General features: G+C 45.1%; 1 protein-coding gene across 4 annotated transcripts in view; it reads right to left on the minus strand.

The window, feature by feature from the left end:
- The window catches only part of WWOX (WW domain containing oxidoreductase), a 964,125-nt gene extending 955,758 nt beyond the window's left edge, over positions 1-8,367 (minus strand). For all 4 annotated transcript variants that reach the window (XM_057713311.1, XM_057713313.1, XM_057713312.1 and 1 more), the window contains exons 1-3: positions 8,127-8,367; positions 2,332-2,396; positions 676-733 (exon numbers count right to left, since the gene is read on the minus strand). In XM_057713311.1, the coding sequence (XP_057569294.1) occupies positions 676-733; positions 2,332-2,396; positions 8,127-8,233 (230 nt within the window). In that variant the 5' untranslated portion in view covers positions 8,234-8,367. The remainder of the gene's footprint in view (positions 1-675; positions 734-2,331; positions 2,397-8,126) is intronic.
- Between the last annotated feature and the right edge of the window lie 14,291 nt (positions 8,368-22,658).

Consider the following 22,658-nt stretch of genomic DNA (forward strand, 5'->3'; position numbering starts at 1 on the left):
ACTGCATAAAGTCTAAAATAATATACATACCTTAATTGACAAATAGTTTACTGCTAAAAAATGCTAACCATCACAGGAGCCTTTGGTGTCACAATCTTTTCGCCAGTGGAGGGTCACTAATGGAGGGTTTCAAATATTGCGAAAACCACCAAAATGTGACACAGAGACACAAACTGAGCAACTGCTATTGAGAAAACGGCACAAAGGACTTGCTCCAGGCAGGGCTGCCACAAGCCTTCAATTTGTAAAAAACGGGGTATCTGCAAACTGCAATCAGACAAGGTCTGCCTGTATAGATGCCCAATCGCAGGAATTTAACGACAGCAATGCCCATTTGATAAATTATAGTATATCTATACAAAATAATACTATATAGCTGGTAAACATAATTCTCTTGAAAGATTTATAAAGATATGAAAAAACGCTCACAAGAATTATGTGGAAAAAGCAGTTTACCAAACAGTTCATGCAATGCATTCTTTTGTTCTTAAGCACGTGTATAGAAAGACTGGAAGAAAAAAATCCAAAAATTGTCAAAAAGTAGTTACTGCTGCTGCTAAGATTACAGTTATACACTACATAATATTTTTCTACAGTCAACATATATTCCTTGTACAAAAAAAATTCCTATTAAAAAGCAAGATGGCTGAGAATAGTTTCCTTGTAGACACTTACTCGACGAAAAACACTTGTCCGTTCTCATCGGTTTCTTGCTCCCATCCATAGGGCAAATCTGAAACACAGGAAGGATGACAGGTCTGTGGGGGGGAGGGGTGCGGTGAACTGAAGCCCCGCCCTTCCAGCCGCAGCCCCAGGCCTATCCCACCAGATCAGCAGGTCACGTGCTCCCACTATGGCAGGTACAGACGGCCCACTACCCCAACCAGATGCCACACTTCTGCCTCTTGCTTGGAAGTAAGACTATTTTATTCTTTTCTAATTTTATTGCAGTATAGTTGATTTACAATGTGGCATTAATTTCTGCTGTACAGCAGTGACTCAATCTTACATATATATACTCTTTTTCATATTCTTTTCCATTACGGTTTATCACAGGATATTGAATATAAATAGTTGCCTGTGCTGTACAGTAGGACCTTGCTGTTCATCCATCCTGTGTGTAACAGTTTGTGTCTACTAATCCCAAACTCCCGATCCTTCCCTCCCAACCCCACCTGGGTAACCACAAGCCTGTTCTCCATGTCTGTGAGTCTGTTTCTGTTTCACAGATAAGTTCATGTGTCATATTTTAGATTCCACATATAAGTGATATCATATGGTATTTGTCTTTCTCTGTCTGTCTGACTTCACTTAGTGTGATCATCTCTAGGTCCATCCACGTTGCTGCAAATGGCATTATTTCATTCTTCTTATGGCTGAGTAATATTCATATATGTCCCACATCTTCTTTATCCATTCATCTGCTGATGGACATTTAGGCTGTTTTCACGTCTTGGCTATTGTGAATAGTGCTGCTATGCACAAAACGGTGCACGTATGTTTTTGAATTAGACTTTTGTCCAGATATATACCCAGGAGTGCGACTGCTGAATCATATGGCAACTCTATTTGTAAGACTCTTTCATTCTTGAGAATTCCCTGGCAGTCCAGCAGTTAGGACTCCGCTCTTTCACTGCCGGGGCCTGGATTCAATCCCTCGTTGGGAACTAAGACCCTGCAAGCCTCGTGGCGCAGCCGAAAAGAAAAGAATACTATTTCATTCTTGATCATTCTTCAACGCTCCATTCAGCTCCTGCTCGTCACAAAACCCTTCCCGGTTGCTCCAATCAACGTGAATTGTCCCTTGAAGGAATTCCCAGAACCTACCCACACTCCAGCAGGCACCCTTCGAATGCTGACTTGTGACGACTCAGAGAGCAGTTTCACTTCTTTTCCCCACGGGTACAGGTGGTCTTTTCAAATAGACCCTCAACCTCCTGAGGGCAGGGACCTCCTTACCCTTCTGTCCCACGCGTGACACACTTACTCAGAGGCACCCACGAGTCACCACAAGCGTTACAGGATTCTACCAAACACTGGTATAGTGAACTCCAGGGCAGGAGCCAAAAACAATTTTACAAATAGTACAACTGCGGAGAAAGCTAATGAACGGTGGAGTTCAAGGCCCCTATTACCTCAGTGCGTTCTTATTTAAGAAATCATCCTCAGCACGCCACCCCAAGATCTCATCACGTCCTTCTACCCAATCCCACAAACTCCCCAGAGGGAGAGTCTACCTCCTCGACGGTGCCTCTCTGCCTGTGACAGTCTTCCCATCTGATCAACGCTTTAAATACAAGGTTCTCTGCTTTATGACAACAGCATACAAACCTCCTGATATTCGCTTTCTTTTTCCAGTTTTTGGATGTTCCCACTGGGTCTTCTCCTCAGTGTGACTGTTGAAAAAAAAAAAAAAAAAAAAAAAGTCCACAGAACAATAATAAGTGAAAGTTGCACTTCTAAAAATTAATCAATGGCATTACATTTTTTTTCTCCCCCACATAATAGTCTCTCAAGAGTAGTCAAGTCAGGCACTCAGAAAGCAATCTTCAGAACATAAAATTACTGTTTGCAAGAGATCCAATTCTCTAGGTTGGAAGTAGCAGCAGTCTGGGAAAATCTCCCAAAAGCCTGCATTTATTAGCTGGCGGTGAAACCAGAGGAAGAGGACTTGACCCTGCCTCGTGATCAACTCTAGGAATCTCTCTGAATCACTCAAAATACCTAGAGAGGTGTTTTGTTTTGTATTTGTTTTCGTTTTGTTCCAGGACAGAGCTGAAAACTTTCAGTCTAATTGACAGTGCTGATATGCAGGTATCATTTACATATAACCTTTATCTTCTTAAATGTTTAATCTTTCCACAGATTTAACTTCAAAGCATTTTTTAAGCACTGATTCCTAATTTCATCCAAGAGGGAATTAAGAATGTGGTGAGGCTGCCCCCGAGGTCAGTCACTCAGCTTCGGAGCCTCAACTTCCTCATCTGCAAAATGGAAATAATCCTTGTATTGATTTCAGGAGAATGTTATGAGGATACTGTGTATAAAGGGTTGAACACAGTACTTGGCACATAAAAAGCCCTCAAAAGTTCTATTAAATTTTGAACAAAGCAAATGCACAAACTAGTCTGATTTCTGTGCCAAACTAGCATTTGATCTCAGAAGAGCACACACAGTTATCATTAAAACCGTGAGCCAATATCACACTAGAGACACTTGTCAACGGGTGATCCAGTGTGGAAAAAAGCATAAAGGTACTCAAACAAGGAAACAGCTGCATGTTGCAAGAGGCATTCAAAGTTCACATGCTCGGGCCAAAGTAGAAAATACTACGTAATCACGGACAAATGGATGATAGAAGCCCCTGTAAGAGGCTGCATGTCAAAAGCAGGGTCCTTCTAGGAACTTGCTGGCTTCTGGTGTTTCTGCAAACTCCCAGTGACTGTTGCAGGAACACCGTGGACACTGGACTCAGAAGGCCAAAGACCTGAGCTCCCGCACTGCCTGCACCCAGTGAGCCAGTCTCCCTGGCAGCACATCCGCCTCACAGAGCTGCTGGAAAAGTAACAGACACCATACCTGGGACAGCGATGGGTGAACAATTAGGTTACTGTAGAAACAGAGGGTATCAGCAGCAAGGACCAAGTCCCACTGTGCATCCCCCACCATCAGACCCTGCTTGCAAAAAGGAAACCCAAACAGGAGTAAGAACCAGGTTACGTGTGGTGGTGATTCTGATCCTTTGGAGAAGTTGTTCAACCGCCTTGTGCCCCAGGTTCCCCATCAGTACAAAGTGGTTAATAATGGTCCCACCTCTTGGGGCCATAGAGGACTCAGTGAGTTAACATGTGAGAAGAACGAAGAACTGTGCCTTTGACAGCAAAGGATTCTTTTAAATAAACTTTTATATAAAAATTAATTAAAAGGTGTTCCGTTTTCATTGTAACCTAAAATGACTTTTTAATGAACAGAAAATTACAACACATGTCCCCAAATTATCTTATTCTCCTTTAAAAAGAAGCCCTATTTTTCTTTTCTTTCAGTAAGCTTTTTGTCATTTAAAAAGATAATTAATAGTGATCTTAATTTAAAACAAAGGGATCAAAATTAAATTCACACCACATTACATGCCTATCACTTTGAAGTATGCTCTTCTAAGGATTTTGGTGTTTTTTTGTTTTTTTCTTTTTAAAGCATAGATTCTTGAACTGGGAGACCCAGGGCCCCTGTGGACAGGGACCCGCCTCCCATTGGGGCAGGCCAGCTGTCCCTCTGCTGCCAAGAGGCCCGGGCTTCAGAAGAAAAGGGGGGTGGGAGTGGAGGACCCAGGACAGCCCACGTGACCACAGCCACAGCCCCCGGCACCGAGACCTCGTCCTTCAGTCCCCACCGCCTGGTTAAGGCAGAGGGACTGCTCTGGACAGTGTCAGGGAAGGGAGAAAGATCCACCAGCTTTCTCTGATGACAAATCTGTCCTGAGCAGCAAGGACGTCTCCTCCCTGGGAGCCCAGCCTGGCGGGCCTTGAGCCATGTGACGCGTGTGCCTTTGAGGTCTGAGTGCACTGTGGGGCATGTGGGGACGCTTGAAGGGGTGAGAGGACCCACACAGGAGAAGAGGGACACGGCTGTGAGGGGGTTTCCCACAAGATCCCAGAGGTCTCAGGAGCTACAGCCACTGTCCTTGGGCCAACCCTGCTGCACTGGGAAAAAGACCATGTGGAAAAAGGGATGACTCCAAGGGCAATCTTCTGATAGCCCACCAGCCAAGTTTCCCAAACCCCAAGGGACACGTGACCTTCCAAAATTAGGAGTGAGAAAAGGACCAGGACGCTTGCAGGTCAGGAGAGATCAAGGGGGACTGCTGGGCATCCAGGGTCAGGATCGGTAAGAGGCATCCTTCAACCCCGAGCCCAGGAACAGAGGGCTGGCAGGACAGGAGAAAGAGTCTGCAGAGAGGCATCTCCACCCCCAGCTGGACCCCGCTCAGCCTTGTCACCAGTCAGTGTAAACAACAGGGCCAGACACTGCTGGGGGTGGGGGGAGAGGCTACTTTTCAAAGACCACCCAGGCACCACTGAGTCCCCTGGCCACGGGGTGTCAGTGGAGCTGGCTGGGGTGTGCAGGTCTTACTGGGTAAAAGAAGAGCCCCAAGCCCAGATGGTGGATGCCACCCAGGAAGGCAGCAGATGGGAGAGGCCACCCTACACAATGTGAGGTGCAGTGGAGGAGCGGGGCAGGGGGAGGCAGGGTGAGCACAGGCGAAGGAGCCTCCAGACCTAATTCGAGGCTCCAAGATGAACTTGAAAGGAAGCCAGGGAGCTCTGGAGGCAGCGGCCAGAATGGGGATAAGCCCCACCAGGAGCAGGAGCAGAGGAGGCTCCCAGAAACTGGGAAGCAGGCGGTGTGTATCTTCGCATTCCCAGGGCCTAGAAGGCCACCTGCCCAAAGAAGCCCACAAGAAACCTTCACTAGATGAGCTAATTCACTCGTTCCCTGGATTTATTTTACGGCTCTGGGATGCTAAGCATCAGAGATACAAAAGGGAATGAAAGGGCTTCCTAGGTGGCGCAGTGGTTAAGAATCTGCCTACCAATGCAGGGGACACGGGTTCAATCCCTGCTCCAGGAAGATCCCACATGCCGCGGAGCAACTAAACCTCTGTGCCACAACTACTGAGCCTGCGCTTTAGAGCCAGTGAGCCACAACTATTGAGCCCATGTGCCGCAACTACTGAAGCCCATGCAGCTAGAGTTCGTGCTCCGCAACAAGATAAGCCACGGCAATGAGGAGCCCACGCACCACAATGAAGAGTAGCCCCCACTCACCGCAACTAAAGCCCACGCACAGCAAAAAAAAAAAAAAAAAAAACCCAATACAGCCAATAAATTAATTAATTAAAAAAAAAAAAAAAGAAGGGAATGAGAAAAGGTCCCTGCCCCCACGAAGCTGACAATCTGGGGAGGGCAGAGAGCAGACAGGGCCGAGCAGAGTGTAGAAAACTACAGACAAGCAAGAGCAAGATGCTGGGAGGCGGGTGCAGGGCCAGTGCCAGGGGACGCTCTCGTGGGCAGTGACATTTAAGCAGTTCTGAGGGATGAAAAAGCCCTTCAAGGCAAAGGCTGAGGCAGTAGCAAATGCCCATTCAGGAGCTGCTCAGAGCTCCCCCCCCCCCCCCACTGCCTACTGGCTCCCTGCTTTTAGAAATGCCCCTTCAATTCTCCAGAGCAGAAATTATTCTTCTAAAGACACAAAGCCAAGGTCACTCCCTGGCTCCAAGCCCTCCAAGGCACAGAAGGGCCTCCATAATTCAACTGGGTCCTTCCTTCCCGCCTCAGTCTTCATGTCCCTGCACCACCACACAGGCCCGGCCTCTGTTTCTTCTACCTGGGCTGCCCTCCTGCCCCTGGACCCGCCCACTTCTACCTGTGCTCTAAGGCACAGCTCAGGTGCCCACTGCCGCAGGCACCACCACCTACCCACACAGCTCATGCTAAGCAGGCTTCCACTCACTAGACGCACTGCGTGGGGACCACCTCACTGCTTGTCACTCTGTCCTATAAGATTGCGCACTCATTAAAGTGACAGTCGGTCTTATTTTTCTTTAACTTTTTTTTTTTTGCCTTGCCACACAGCATGTGGGATCTTAGTTCTCAGACCAGGGATCCAACCTGGGCCCCCTGCACTGGGGCCGTGGAGTCTTAACCACTGGACCACCAGGGAAGTCCCAACCAGTGCCCAGGACTTCCCTGGCAGTGCAGTGGTTAAGAATCCGCCTGCCGACGCAGGGGACACGGGTTCGAGTCCTGGTCCAGCAAGATCCCACATGCCGCTGAGCTACTAGGCAAGTGCATCGCAACTACTGAGTCTGCGCTCTAGAGCCCTCGAGCTGCAACTATCGAGCCCATGTGCCACAACTACCGAAGCCAGCGCGCCTAGGGCCCATGCTTTGCAACAAGAGAAGCCATCGAAATGAGAAGCCCGCGCACCGCAGAGAAGAGTAGCCCCCGCTCTCCGCAACTAGGGCAAGCCCGCGCGCAGCAACAAAAAAACAAAAAACCTAGCACCCAGCAAAGAGCCTGGCACAGGATATGTTTTCCTCCTGTTTTTCTTTCTAGCAAGCCATCGAAGGCTGCAGAGGCTCACAAACCTTGGGCAGATTAGAATCTTCTGGGAAGATTTCACAACCTACCAGTAGGGGCGGGAGGCAGGGCGAACAAATGAGAATCACTGGAGGCGAGAGCCCGGAATAGATAGCTTTTTAAGTTTCCCAGGTGTGGAAAGTCACTCATTTACCTCCATGTTTCTCAAAGCCGTAACCTGTCTCAGCTGGAAAGCTTAAAAAATAAAGGTTCCCTATGTTGGCTGTCTGCTGCATGAGGGTCTCCGCGGAGACCCCAAATCTATAGCTATGATGATCCCCAGATGATTCTAGTATCAGGCCTCGAAGGTGCTGTCACAGCTGCAGACAGCGGGGAAAGGCTGAGCTCCCCAGCACTGAGTATGTTTAGGCCTGTGCTAAGCCTTTAGGTACAAGGCTTCAACGAAAACTCTGCAACCAATGCATGCAGCAGATGAGAAACCCGTGACTGAGGGTTATTCCAATGGCTAAGGTCACACAGTAAGTGGTGGGAGAAAGGGTCTCCTGGTGTCTCCAAAACTTTCCCTAGAACTACAGTAACGCTATACTAAGCTATATATATATATATATATATGCATATACATGTATAACATATATACACACACCCACAGCTACGCTAGGACATGTGTTAAAAATATACACTCCTAGGTCGCCATCCCAGACCCCCGAGAAAGAAGGGCGTGTTTTTCTGATTTGGGTAGGGAAAGGGGATGAGGCCGGTCTGCCATCCTTGCACCGGGCAGCGGAGGGCGCGCCTGGGCGCCGCCAGCTGAGCCCCGCCGGACCCAGGGCCACAGCGGGGGATGGCCCGTCCTCAGGACCCCGGCAGCCTTCCCTGTGAAGCTCTTCAACCACGACCGGCCACTTCGCCCGCCCAGGCCAAGCCCGAGCGCGGGCCCGCGGCCCTCCCCGCGCAGGTGCCGGGCAGGTGAGCGCTCAGGGCTCCAGGTGCGTGCCGGCCCCGGCGGCCCCCCGGCGGCCCCCTTACTTGGCATAGTAAACCCAGCCGTCCTTGGTGGTTCTCTGCTCCCAGCCCGGGGGCAGCTCGTCCTCGCTGTCCGTGTCGTCCAGGCCCGCGTAGCGCAGGGCTGCCATGGCTGCAGAAGAGGCGCCCGGTCACCCGCTCGCTCGCCCGCCCGCTGCCGGGTCTCCTCGCGCAGGAACTCACTCCCGCTTCAACCGAGCGCCGCGCGCCGCGAGTCCCGAACGCTCGCGCCTGCGCACTGCGCCACCCGGGGCCCCTCCGCCGGCTCCGCAGGTGAATCCAGTCTCCGCGATCGCGCAGGGGCCGGAGCAAAAGTGGGCGGAGCCTGAGGAGCAAGGCGGGGAAAGCACCGACCAGCTCGCGGGGCCGCTCGGCTGGAAGGAAAAGCCGGGGAGCGCTCCGCGGCTCTGGGAGTGGGCATCCAGTCACGGTCCAGGACTCCGCCCGTTGCTGGGCGACCCGTAATCACTTCCGCGTTATTCTGGCCAATCCTGCAGGAGCTCCAGCAATGGGGCATCCTGGGAAATGTAGTCCAGACCAGGCCGGACTAGAGCGTGGAGCGGAGAGGAAGGAGGCAGAAGCTGGCTTTCTGGGCTATAGCTTCTCCTTTTTTTTTTTTAGGGCATTGCGAAGAGTGAATGTTCCTACTCAGAAACCTTCCGGAGCTTTCCATGACCCAGGCTGATTCGCAAACCTTGTTGTGCATGGAAACTCAATGCTGTAAAACGTGAGAAACATTAAAAACACAATTCCCGCAACTTCTGATGCCCTGGAGAAGTTTCTTCCAGCCCCAGCATGGTTCTGTTGATTTAAAATGCCTAACGTTGGCAGAATTTTCCAGAACATTCCCTGTTTGGAACTTGCTCCCTGGCTCCGCATTGCAGGGAAATCTACTGACCATGATTTCTCTGGCCTAGGTTTCATAAGAATGCCTGCCTCCTTAGAGGAATGACGTGTTTTAAAGGGAGGAACATGGGGAGAAGGGAGTGTAGCTTTTTATCTTCTTGAAGTCTTGAGATTGATATTGCTTTGAGATTCCTGCTCTGCATGCTCCTTAGGGGAGAGACATGCTTTCCTTGAAGTTGCCAACTTAAAGCTAACTTAATGAAATCATCTTTTAGTTTTAACAGACCCACTATCCCATCTCAGATCTATCACGACATCACTCTTTCCAAATCCATGTACATCTAAGTGAGCTACGATTAATCTGCTGCCCTTCTGCTCATCCCAGCTTAACCCTTTGCCCCTGTCAACCAAGCCAACTTATTCCTTTGATATGAATAGCAAATTAGGTCACAAAATCCCCTAATAGTGGGGAGGGGAATGAATACAGTCAGACTGCTTAGCCTCAGTTTCTCCAACGATTATCTGTAGCCTCTGCTCAGCTTCTCAAGGACCTACTGTTAGATTTATCTTGGAGCCTTAGATTTATCTCTGGAGCCTCAATTGGCACCTGTTGCCTGTGACCTGGCATCATTCCACTGGTGGTGATATGGTATGGTGTCCTCCCCAAGCTGGGTAGTGCTCCCCTTGGCAGGATTCTCAACTTCTTGTTCAACCCTCTGCTCTCCCTACCACTTTAAAAGCTCCTCTAGGCTTCTCCTGCCATGAACACAGGGCTCCTCAACTCAATACTACTGACATTTGGGGCCACATAATTCTTTGTTGTGGGAGACTGTTGTGCAGTAAGATGTGTCACAGCATCTCCGTCCTCCACCCACTAGATCCATTAGTGTCCCTTTTCCTGAAGCTGCAACAACCAAAAATATCTCCTCATGTTGCCAATTATGCCCCCAGTTAAGAACCACAGATCTACACTGATGGTAAATCAGGAAATTACTAGCATGTGAATCAAATGCTGAGATTTATTGAAAGCATTGAAGAGCCCATTTCTTGCCAGAGATGCACAAGGTGGTATTCGGATCCTACTGGTTCTGATCTCTCAGTTCTCTCGCATTATCTGGGGGCATCTGCCCCTCTAATTCCTAGTCCATCCACAGGAGAGAGACGTGGGCTAACAAGTCTGGCAGGGTGGCCCAGACACCAATCATGGTCCTAAATGGTTGTGATGACATCATTTTATTCCTCTCTTCCTAGCTCTTACCTGTGGCCTCTATCAAAAGGTCAGAGAAGAAAGACATTCAGGCATTTGGGAAATTGTGTGAGTAAGCATGCCAGATTTTAGGATGTATAGTCTTTTGGCTTCTCTGAAACTAATATTGTTTTAGTTATGTTTATTTGATCGCAAGCAACAGAGACTTGTTCAAAAGTTTATAGTCAGGATGCGAATAAGCTAAATTAGAATATCGTCGTGACCTGCAGGAGCCGGAGGACAGGCCTGTTTTTTTCTCTCATGGGTTTCATGGTCTTGTGCTCCCAGTCTCTGGCTCCTGCTGTATGCTCATGGGCTACCTTTTTTTTTCTTTTTCCTCTTTCCTTACTGGCTTCCTCTATTCATAATTTCTGCTCCCCTTGGACTTCAGCTTGGATGTGATTTTGACTTTGGGTCTATCAGAAGGTGAACCCTGTTTCATTTGTAAGATTCTTATGGGTTTGAAGAGGCTTAAGTGTGGGAATGAGCCAACATCCTTGACACGTGCTTGCGAAAGAATGGTTTCTTATTGTAAAGCCAACTGAATCACATTGATTATTACATAGGAGGTTAAAACATTTTTTCAACATGTGGTTCTACAACTACACACCAGATGGTGCTGTGTACCCACAATTTCAAGGCTAAAGTCGATTTACAGCAAGGATTTTTACGTTTGAAATTTTTTTTGGAACTTTTTCTTTTTGATTGATCACTTCTGCAATAACCGACAATTTATGAACAAAAGACTGATCGGTTTTTTTCTGAAAGCAGTTTGGCATCACTCATACAGTGGGCAGAGTTTTAATGCAACATTCCTGAGGCCACGTTTCTTTAATTCATTGTCATGACCAGGATGATAGTCATTCCCTTCTTCAGACGGGCAAACACCCCAATAGTTCGGCAAACCTGCTTTAACTTAAGCCACAGTTCCTTAGGAAATTAAGTTTTGGTACCAAACTCAACATGTTAGGGAGACCTTGGGACCATCCTGGCTCTTCTGATAAACTTCTCATGGAAGATAACCAATTAGCAAGAATATTGAACAAGATTCTCAGGGAAAACTCTCCTAGTTAATGTGGAAAGTGTTTTTGTATTTCATTTATTCATTCAAACACATGAGTGAAAAAAAAAAACATATGCTAGGTCTCTGATGAAAGCCAAGAAAAATGAAACACCCCCTGCATCCAGAAATCAGTCAATTAGAATAAAACAAAGAAAGATGCCTTAAGGATTCTGAGAGAAGTTCCAACCAAGACCTATAGGTAAGCAGAGACCAGGGAGAGTTTTGGTGATAGGGTTTCCTATCGTTTATCTTGGGAACCAAACAGCTACTGTCACTTACTGTCACCGTGTGTGACAGTGGCCAAGTCACTTACCTTATTCCATTATTATCAGCCCAGTTTTTACAGATGAAGAAAATGGGGTACAAGGAATTGAAGTAGCTTGCCCAAGGTCACTCGGTGTGCAAAAGCCAGCAGAATCTGGGATAGACCCCAAACAAGGGCACTTGCCCCAAATTCATCCCCTCAACCCACTGCCCCACGAGCTGCCTTTCCAGAACAGGGCTCCCCAGTGCTGGTTCTCAGGTGGATGCCCAGGGGTTTTCACTCCTCCATGGGAAAGTGAGAGAAAAAGTTAAAAGAAGTAAATTTTTCATAAAGCTAAATATATTCCACTTAAAGTACTGGGGGGTGGGGGGGTTCTATGAGATTACATCTGTTCTTTTATTTTCTGGTAGTCTATTCTTTTCCTTTTTCCCAACATGTTTTATTATGACATTTTTCAAACATCCAGAAAAGTTGAGAGATGAGTAAAATGCATAGCTGTACTACCCCACACCCACCACACAGACCTAGATGTAGTCATGCTTCACCTTCTGCGATATTGGCTTTAAAGAGAGGGAATTTGATTGCCTGAAACATTAGGAGAGAGTGATTTTGTTTTATTTTGAAAGTCCTCAGGACTAAGTACTAATGCTTATTTTTCTCCTGGGCCACAGGTAGGCACTCTTCCCTGGTAAACTCATCACATCCATTGCCGCGACTTCCGGAAATTAAACCCTTACATTTGGAGACTTCATTCATTTAGTTTATGTGTAAAGGCCCCACGCTTCAATGTAGCTTTCAGGTATACTTGCTAACCTGCCAACATTCACAAAATTCTATTTCAGCCTAACTTCATTCCTGTCTCCCTTCTGTCCTGCAGGGAAAGAATCCCCCTCCAGGGGGCAGTCATGTTGCCATGAGGAGTGCTTTCTGTTTAACTGCACTCAACCAGGAGTTCTCAGCATCTAGCAGGAAGTCCAGCATAGAGCTTTGCCCACTTAGACATTAGTCAAAGTTTATTAAACATCAAAGGACTGGCGGCCAATTTTCCCCATCCCAAAACTTGACATTCAAGGGTAATTACATTAGACCCTCAGTTTCCCCACCAGGAAAATGGGGGTAATGTTAATGCCGGCCTCTTGGGGGTGAGGTAAAGAACCCATGAGGTAATTCACATAATGAGGTCTCTTTCAACAATTATTGCTGTTAGTAATCTTTTTTAAATTTTTTATTTTATATTTTATTTTTTGCTGCACCACGAGGTATGCAGGATCTTAGTCCCCCAACCAGGGATCAAACCCATGCCCTCGGCAGTGGACGTGCAGAGTCTTAAGCACTGGGCTACCAGGGAAGTCCCTATTAATCATTAACATAGTCATCGTGGGTTCCCCAAACCTCGGGGTTTTTTTTATCTAATGGGGTTAGTAGTCTCCACTGGCTAATAAGAGCTAACATTCATTGAGCAATTACTATGTTCCAAGCATTATGCTAAGCACTTACCAGGAATTATGTAACTCTGCCAGCCGCCCTGTGAGGTAGGTACAAGTATTATTCCCACTTTACAGATGAGGAAATTGAGGATTAGGAAGGTAAAACTTGCTTCCAAATCAGAGAAGCAGTAGTGTTGCCCTAGAACCTGGTTTTCTCTGACTCTTCACAATGGCATTATATACATCATAGGGTCCAAAGAGATCATGGTTATGAACTTGTGAATTGTAAAAGGCTGTTTTCAAACAAAGGATCCTTACTGTTCTTGGCCAACATGCTGTACTCCTAGGGACCCCGCTCAGAGGGCGAAGGAATAAAAGGAGATTGACGTTTGAGAGCCACTGATTAAAGAAGGCTCTCCCTCCTCTATCATGCTGACCAAGCAGCATAAAATGAGTGGCCAAGACTGAGGAAATAAAACTGCATGGCTGTGGTTCTGCCTAAAGCTACCCTGGAGCCCTCATTCCTAACAAGTCCTTAGCACAGGGTGTTTCATACTCCAAAATTGTACTTGAGTACAGCATTTGTTTAATAAGTGTCAGTTCATTAGGCTTTGGTTAATCATAAAGATAGATATTAAAATAGCTTACTAAACCTAGATAACATCTATCTCTAATAGAGATTGCTATTGTGGGTGGAAAACATGTGATAAAAACCTAAAAGAAGTGTCTTTAAAGTGAGGTGCATATCTGTTCCATCCACCTTTCCTCCTTAATGCCAGCTGGAAAAAGGATGTGATGCATGGAGCTCAAGCAGCCTCCTTGAACCATGAGATGAAGGTCGCACCCAGGGGAGTGGGAAAAAAAAGCTACAAAGGGGCTAGGTCCCTGCCAACTTTATGAAACTCTCATGTTTACTCTTTACTACACAAATTCCATATTTATGTGTGAGAAATAGACCCAATGTGTTTAAACCATTATTGAGTTGGGTGTCCTGCCATTTGAGTTGAACCTAATCCAAAAAGTTATACCACACATTCTTCTTTTCGCTTTCCAGGTTCCAAAATGTTCTTTCTATAGTCTTCTCTCCTGCTCTCCTAGTCCTTATATATTTATTCACCAAAACAAAATAAAAAGTACTGCCTTTTGATATTTTAATAAACTTTTGGGAGAAAGTGGCTATAGTATGTGTCCAGCCTACCATCTTAATAAGAAGTCTGCCCTCAGAAGACCTAAATAGGCATTTCTCCAAGGAAGACATACAGATGGCCAAGAGGCAATTTAAAAGCTACTCAACATCACTAATTATTAGAGAAATGCAAATCAAAACTGCAATGAGGTATCACCTCACACCCGTTAGAATGGGCAGCATCAGAAAATCTACACAGTAAATGCTGGAGAGGGTGTGGAGAAAAGGGAACCCTCTTGTACTGTTGGTGGAAATGTAAATTGATACAGCCACTATGGAGAACAGTATGGAGGTTCCTTGAAAAACTAAACATAGAGTTACCATATGACCCAGCAATCCCACTCCTGGGCATATACCCAGAGAAAACCATATATCAAAAAAACACATGTATTCCAATGTTCAATGCAGCACTATTTACAATAGCCAGGTCATGGAAGCAACCTAAAAGTCCATCGGCAGATGAATGGATAAAGATGTGGTACATAGGGGCTTCCTAGGTGGCGCAGTGGTTAAGAATCCGCCTCACAATGCAGAGGTCATGGGTTCGATCCCAGCTCCAGGAAGATCCCACATGCCACGGAGCAACTAAGCCCGTGTGCCAAAAAAAAAAAAAAAAAAAAAGAAATACTAGAAAAAAAAAAAAAAAAAAAAGATGTGGTACATATATACAATGGAATATTACTCAGCCGTAAAAGAGAATGAGATTGGGACATTTGTAGAGTCGTGGATGGACCTAGCGACTGTCCTACAGAGTGAAGTGAGTCAGAAAGAGAAAAACAAATATCGTATATTAACACATATATGCAGAATCTAGAAAAATGGTACAGATCAACTGGTTTAGCAAGGCAGAAATAGAGACACAGATGTAGAGAACAAACATATGGACACCAAATGGGGAAAGCGGGGGGATTTGGGGTGGGATGAATTGGGAGATTGGGATTGCCATATATACATTATTAATAAGAAAAAAATATATCAAATTGTACACTTTAAATATATGCAGTTTATTGTATGTCAATTATATCTCAAAGTTCCTAAAAATAAAAAAATTTTACAAAAATAAAAAAATAAAGACGTATGCCCTCTTGTTATTGAGACAATTAAGCAGGATAGTTAATAGAAAATTCCTAGTATAGTGCCTAGCACAGGGCAGGCACTCAGTAAAAAACGGCAATCACTGTCTCTCATCATTACTACAATTGCTATTATTTCAAATGCTCTATCAGATGCTCCTATCTAAAGGCCCCACTTATAAATGGCAATTGAAAAAAAAAAGGACCCATGCCATGTATGTATTTTGTAGCTCTGCTAATCTAAATCCACACTCATTTATTATTTTTTCATAAATCAAGAAAATATTTATAGTGACAAAGGGTTTAAACAGCCTAATTTAGCTCCTCTAGGCAACAAAGCATGTTTTGTTGACCTAGCAGAAAGAAAGTGGATCATATGCCAAAAAAAAGTCATTTCTCTGCCATCTCATTTCCTCATGGGCTGGGTACTTGGAACTATGATCGAGTTCTTACAATAAAGTTCAGAGAGAGAGAGAGAGAGAGAGACGTACTAGGTTAGGTCTATTCCTCATAGCTGTGTGCTTGTGTGTGTGTGCGCGCGCATGCGTGTAAAGAAGAAGGTGATGGGGTGGTGGTGAGGGTGCCAAGGATTCTAGAGGCTAACAGAACCAAACTTGAACCTTTATCTCACCTCCTATTCCCAGTGGATGCTTGGGAAAGAATCTTAACTTGGACCTCCATGTTTTCAGCTCGAAACGTGGATAATTTATTACTTTCCTCTTTGAAGCTCCAATCTCCTTAAAAAAAAAAAAGTTCTACTAATCTTTTCATCTCCTAGTCCTAATGCTTTCTGCATCTCTAATAACCACTAAAAATAATCCTACCATCCAGCTGGAGGGAATGTAAGTAGATGCTTCATGCCTGTGTGCAAATCTGGCTCTGCCACTAGCTGGGTAATCACATTAGACCTCAGTTTTCCCATCCAGAAATCGGAAGTAAGGTTAATGCCTGCCTCTTGGGAGTGAAGTAAAGATTACATGAGATAATGCATGGAGACAGTGCACAGTAAACATAAAATAACTGTGAGCAAATATTATATTCAGTGCTAAAACCTTTATGTGGATTATTTAATCATCACAAAACCACCAGGTGATGAATTATTTTATTTATATAATTTATTGTGTATCATTTATTAAGATGGGGGTTATTTTCTCCATTTTACCAGAGAGATAAGGAAGGTTAGTAACTTTCCTAGTTTAATCACAGGTCCTAAGTGATGGAACCTGGCTTTGAACCAAGGCAATCTGCCCAACAGCCTCGGTCTTATATCCACGACTCTGTAGCACTGATATGAATCAGCAGTTGTGCTCAAGATAGTTAATCAATTATTGCACTCTCTTCAGTTTTCTGCATCAATGTAAAATCATTAGGAAATTATTCGTTTTCTGTGCCAAACTAAGAAAGATCTCTACAGAGATGGAAAATAATGGCCAGCATTATTCAGTTTTACTAAGCATTTTAGATGCATTAATTCCCTGAATCTCACAGCAACCGTGCCAGGAGTGAACTATTAATTCCAGCATTAGTCAGTGCTGCAAACAGAGGCTGAAAAGAGGTTGAATGATAAGTAGTAGCAAGCGGCAGAGATCTGGTACCCCAACTCCTATCGTGATGTCATTCTGCCTCTAAAAACCTGTCCCTGCACTAAAGGAATTTATAATCTGCCCAGGAAGATAGGCAGCCCCTTGATCATGCTTGTCCCACACTTAGTCCCTGCTCCCTTTTACCTCCCCCACCCCCACTTCCATGTTCCAGGGAACATTCTAAACAAATCCTAGAAACCGCCCTGTACAGCCGCTCACCCATGTCAAAACTGAGCTGATTCTCCCTCCACGGTGACCACCCTGCCTTTGTCCAGGATGTGGGTGGTGGGGCTAGCCTCTGTGAGAGCAGGATCTCAGCCTTCTGCACCCAAACAGCCTTTGGCATCCCTCACGCAGGCTTACATCCCTCTTGGAGGCGTTGGACGCTTGATGGAAGATGATCTTTATTACCTACAAGGAGAGGGCTAGGGGCGTGAGAACTTGTATCTCTGCTTCAGGAAATTCATCAAACAGACTGACAAAAATACTTACTCAGCATGATTTTAACAACAAGCCTGGGAACTAAATTTCTCACAATAGGTGCTGGGGAGAGTGCGAGTAATGATTATTTAAAGTTTTGTTTTAAAGGGTTCATAAGAGCTTAAATGTTTAGGTACCATCTATATTTGGTTCTTAACCTGAGATCTGAAATAAAAGTTATACCTCTAGTCTGATTAACCTCTACCTGAAATCTAGCGTTGCATTCCATTGTGAATGTAGTCACGGTAGTACCCATGACTCTGCAGATAGACAGCCAAACATCCTACATGCCAGACCTGGGTTTCAACTGGCCTTGGAAGAGCTTGCCTTTCCTGAACAGCAGACACACCAGGGTCGAACACAGCATATTTCAGCAGGATATGGCTAAGTGGAATCAGTGTTTAGCCTCTGACACCATTGACGTTCTAGATCACTTTCAATTGCCTGGAATAACCAGGGTCTGATTTGTAGTGGCCATGAATAAGCCCAGGGCTGTTTCTTCCATTGGCACCTTCTTTGCGATCAACGCTGGTGGGTTGATGGTTGATGTGCTAGGATGATGGGCAGATGGATGGGACTCAGATGCGAACCACGGCCTACGGTGGCCTGCATTGTCTGACTCTTGCTTACTTCTGTCCAGACTCACCTGCTGCTGCTCAACCCTTTCTCTTTGCCCTGTAATTACAGCGGTTTTGGGCCACCTAACTGCCCTTATACGTGCTATTCTTGTTGATAAATTGCTCTACATTCCTCCTGGCCCCAGTTAAGACCCCAGCCCAGTCCCTCAAGGCTCAGCACAAATATACGTTCCTCTAGGAAGTCTTCCCAGCCCTGCAGACCCTTCATTATAGCTCATTTAACACCCTGTATGTTTCCTTATTGCATTTGCCTTTAGTTAAAAACATTAGTTTGGGAGTTCCCTGATGGCCTAATTGTATGAATTCTGGGCTTTCACTACTATGGCCCAGCTTCAATCCTTGGTTAGGTAACTGAGATCCTGTAAGCCCAGCGGCTCAGCCAAAGAAACCCATCATTTTAAGTGAGTCAGTCATTTAATATGTGTTTCACTCAACAGAATGTTAGTGACATTAGGCAGGGACCACATCTTAGTCATCACTGTATCCCTAGAGCTTAGCACAGTGCCTGACACACACTAGGGCTCAGTAAATACTTGCTGAGCCAGTGATGGTCCCCAAAGTTAAAATAATGCAGACACTCCATCACCTATGATGCTCTCAGATGCAATTAATAAAGCACAACTAGGAGCTGCTTCCGCAGGTAGGGCAAAAATCTCTCTCGTGACCAGAACACCTCATTTAGAGCAGTTTCAGGGCTGGTAATTTAAGAACACGGGTTCATCTTTCGATTCTGCTGTTCTCTTCAGAGCATCACCTTGTCTTCTTGTACTTGCTCCAAAATGGCTCCCAGATGGCTGCCCCAGCTCCAAGGTGAGAGAGAATATCCAGAGGCAAAAAAAAAAAAAAAAAAAAGGAACATCTCATCCCTGTGCCTCTGTTCAAGACAGAGGGAAATCTTCCAGGACACCTCTCGTTAGCCAGAATTATGTGCCACACACCCATCCTTGAGCTGGTTATCAGTGAGGGAAATGGCATTCTGATTATTGAGTTAGAACACATGTGATTCACCCTGAGGCCAGGGAGGAGCCCAGTTCCATTATTACATAAGCTCTGAACACAATTATGACTGTGTTAGCGAGGGAGAGGCTGGGGGTGTGTGGAGCTGTGAGCCTGTGTAGTGGCAAGGCTTGGAGAGCAATTTTATAAGCATCCGAGGATGCCTGCCACCCACCTCCTTGTGCATCCACAGGAGGAAATTCGTCAGGAGAAATATTGGCAGCGAAAACAAACTCTACAGCCAAGGTAGAAAAGTGTAACTTCAAAGAAAAAAAAAATCATGATATGAAATTTTTCAGTGATGCATTCAGCACCTATAAAATACCCTTTAATCATCTATTCCTCATTAACCGTAACTTCTCATTTATCGCTGCCTATCATCAATATCTTTGTGATTGGTCTGATGGATAGTCAGCTATAGTGAATTCTAACAGTACATGCAAATAAAATCAATGCAAACGGATTTGAAAGCAGAATTGCAAATCTTTCCAAAACTGTGGGCTTTCGTGAACTCAATGCAGAGGATTTCAGAGACCTGCTTTAATTGCAAGCAAAGGCGCTCAAAGAAGTACACCGCTTAACAACTGAGTGGGATGATAGGCACTTAAAAAATATATTTGCATTCAAGGGCTAGAAAAAGGCCATTGTTGAAAATTTGTGAATTTTGTTGAATACAGTAAGTCACCTACACACGAAACTTCAAGCTGCGAACTTTCAAAGATGCAAATGTGCCTCTATATGCCAGCTGTTGTACTGCACTCCTATACTTTTCAAGGTACTGTACTGTAAGATTTAAAAAGCTTTATTTTTTGTTTGTTTTTTATGTATTATTTGTGTGAAAAGTATTATCAACCTATTACAGTACAGTACTATATAGCTGATTGTGTTGGTTGGGTACCTAGGTGAACTTTGTTGGACTTACGAACAAATTGGACTTATGAATGTGCTATTAGAACAGAACTCATTCATATGTAGGGGACTTACTGTACTGTTTTTGCAACTGAGACCTTCTTGTGTTCTAATGTGTAAGTCACTTGTGAAGGGAAGGCCCATAATGCTATCATTTAATTTTGCAGGAAAAATTAACCATTCTCTCCAAAAAAATTAATATTTGACTCATTTATTATGCTAAGATTCAGGAAAGCTGCCTTTGTGGCCTCCATTTGCATAGATATTACATAAAATAAGCTTGTTCTCATAATTTATAGTATTGAGGAGGGGAAATTCCCCCCTCAACCCCTCTTGAGTTCTGGTGGCTGGACTAATAATAAAATTGACACAAGACAGATTAATAGGAGAAAAAGAAACCAATTTAAATTCATGTATATGGAGGTCCCATAGAAATGGGACCTGGGACTTCCCTGGTAGTCCAGTGGTTAGGACTCAGCACTTCCATTGCAGGGGGCACAGGTTCAATCCCTGGTTGGGAAACTAAGATCCTGGAAAAAAAAAAAAAGGATCTAAGAAGTGGCCAAATCAGACAGCTTCTATACTTTTTGGACAAAGAAACAATACATTTGTGAGGAATTGGCAGGACAAAGAGACTTGTGCTTTGGGTGCCCCATTAGTGAAGAATGTAAACAGAGTCAGGGCTTGGGGTAGAAAAGTAAAGATGTCACAAGGTTTGATTATACGGGCTTCTCAGACCCAATTTCTCTGTCTTTGGCAATAAGGGTGTCCTTATGCCTCCAGATGTAGGGAGGGCACCTTTCACATGGGAGGTTTATTTCCTGCTTTCTGGGAGACAGAGAGGAGGGTCAAAGTGTCTCTCTTGCATTAGCCGTTTCTTAAGTAACTTTAGTTCAAAATAATACACCATTGAGGCACATTTTAAGCCTACTCTGGGTCCCAACAATGTCTACTTTTCCCTCTATTTATAATACACTTTGGGGTGCCTTTAATGGGGCGTAAGGCCTCCCTTTCAGAGAACAAGTGATCTTGAGATAATAAGGACCTCCTGTATGTTAAAATGATTATGATGATTCCCTAGAACTATGAATAATTCTTTATGATATTATGCTAAATGTAAAAAAATGAGGCAAAGAGTATACAAGATAGTTATAACCATGTGAAAATATTTATGTATTTGGATAAGAACTGAAGGCAAAAATAAAAGTGTGTACACATGGGCGAATTAGAGCTAATTCCCATCCTCTCTCTCTTCCTTTATTTTTTTCCCTGAATGTACCTTATATTTTTTAATTTTCTTTGTGTTAACTACACAATAAGCCCAGAAAAATAATCCAATATGCTGTTGAGCTATTTCGTCTAGAAGCATAGTAACACTGCGTGAATTGAGGACACCCGGACTTTGTGCTCCCAGGGTGCGAAAAGCACGCCCTAAGGTGGCCCCCAGTGGCCCCCATCTCCTGGTTTTCACACCCTTGTGTAATAACCACCCCTTGAAAGTAGACTCGACGGATCAACTCTCTTCTATGGAACACAACATCGCAGAAGAACTGGGATGTCCCCTCTGAGACTAGCCCATGAAAAGACCGTGGCTTCCAACTCGGGTGTTCAGCCTCCCTCCCCCTTGGCTCACCCACGCAGAGGGAAGCATCCACCACGTTAATGATACTGAGCAGGGCCCTGTGGGGCTCCTGGGCACAGAGCCTTTCTGTGTCCCCTATTTCTTTGATGATAGGAAACAGCCTCCGTGACCTTCCCTGAGTTCCAATGGGCAGATTCAAGCATTGTTAATGAGTGAAAGGAGGGGATGTGTGAGACCTGGGAGAAACAGGCAAGAGCAGCCTTGGGGCAGGTCCTGTTTCCCCATCAACAATACACACAACAATATCTTTGAGCTTTTTTGCAGGTGTTGAAACCCCCTCCAGGTGCGAGAAGTTAATGATGAACGATGGGATGCTGCCCACACGCATGGAGACCCCAGACCAGCTGGACTTGAAGGTTGATGACGCTGACCCCCAATTGCCTGACCACCAACCCATCAGAAGAAGGCAGGACTGTGACTGCCTTGGTCCTTATCGCCTCCCCCTGACCACGCGCCCCGACTATAAGACCTCTCCCTATTCCCCAGAGAGGGGGTACAGTTCTTGAGGCACTAGCCTACTGTGTTCCCCCTTTGCCTGGCAAAGTAATAAAGCGACTCCTTTCTGCTCCTCCAAAGCTCTGTCTCCATATTTCTATTTAGCATCTGTGAACAGAGGCCGGGTTTTTTTGGGCAACATTAACATGACCCGAAAACTGGATTCACCTAATGCTGGGTTTTGAGCCAAAAGACACAACCAAGCCAAAGATTGGGAGAAGGAAGGATTTTTTATTATTATTATTATTATTATTATTATTATTATTATTATTATTATTATTTTGGCTGCACCGTGGGGCATGTGAGATCTTAGTTCCCCAACCAGGGATGGAATCCACACCCCCTGCAGTGGAAGTGTACAGTATTAACCACTGGACCACCAGGGAAGTCCCAGGAAGGGTTTATTATTACTTGCAGCAGTAAGGAGAACACCAGGGATCTTTCCTAAAGCACTGTCTCTGCAAACAGCAAAATTGGAGAAGTTTGAAGCTAAGGACACATGCATATTCATGAAGGGGCTTGAGAAGAGGAGAATTCAGCATAGAATTGGGGTCAAGGTTGACAGTGTCGAAGCTTTAGCTGATTGAAGTCAGGAGGGTTGACATCATCAATGTCTTTACAAACATCCCAATTTCGTTCCTTTTTACAACTGAGTAATATTCCATTGTATATATGTACCACATCTT

This window comes from Hippopotamus amphibius, chromosome 16 (assembly GCF_030028045.1).
Source record: "Hippopotamus amphibius kiboko isolate mHipAmp2 chromosome 16, mHipAmp2.hap2, whole genome shotgun sequence".
Classification (NCBI taxonomy): Eukaryota; Metazoa; Chordata; class Mammalia; order Artiodactyla; family Hippopotamidae; genus Hippopotamus; species Hippopotamus amphibius.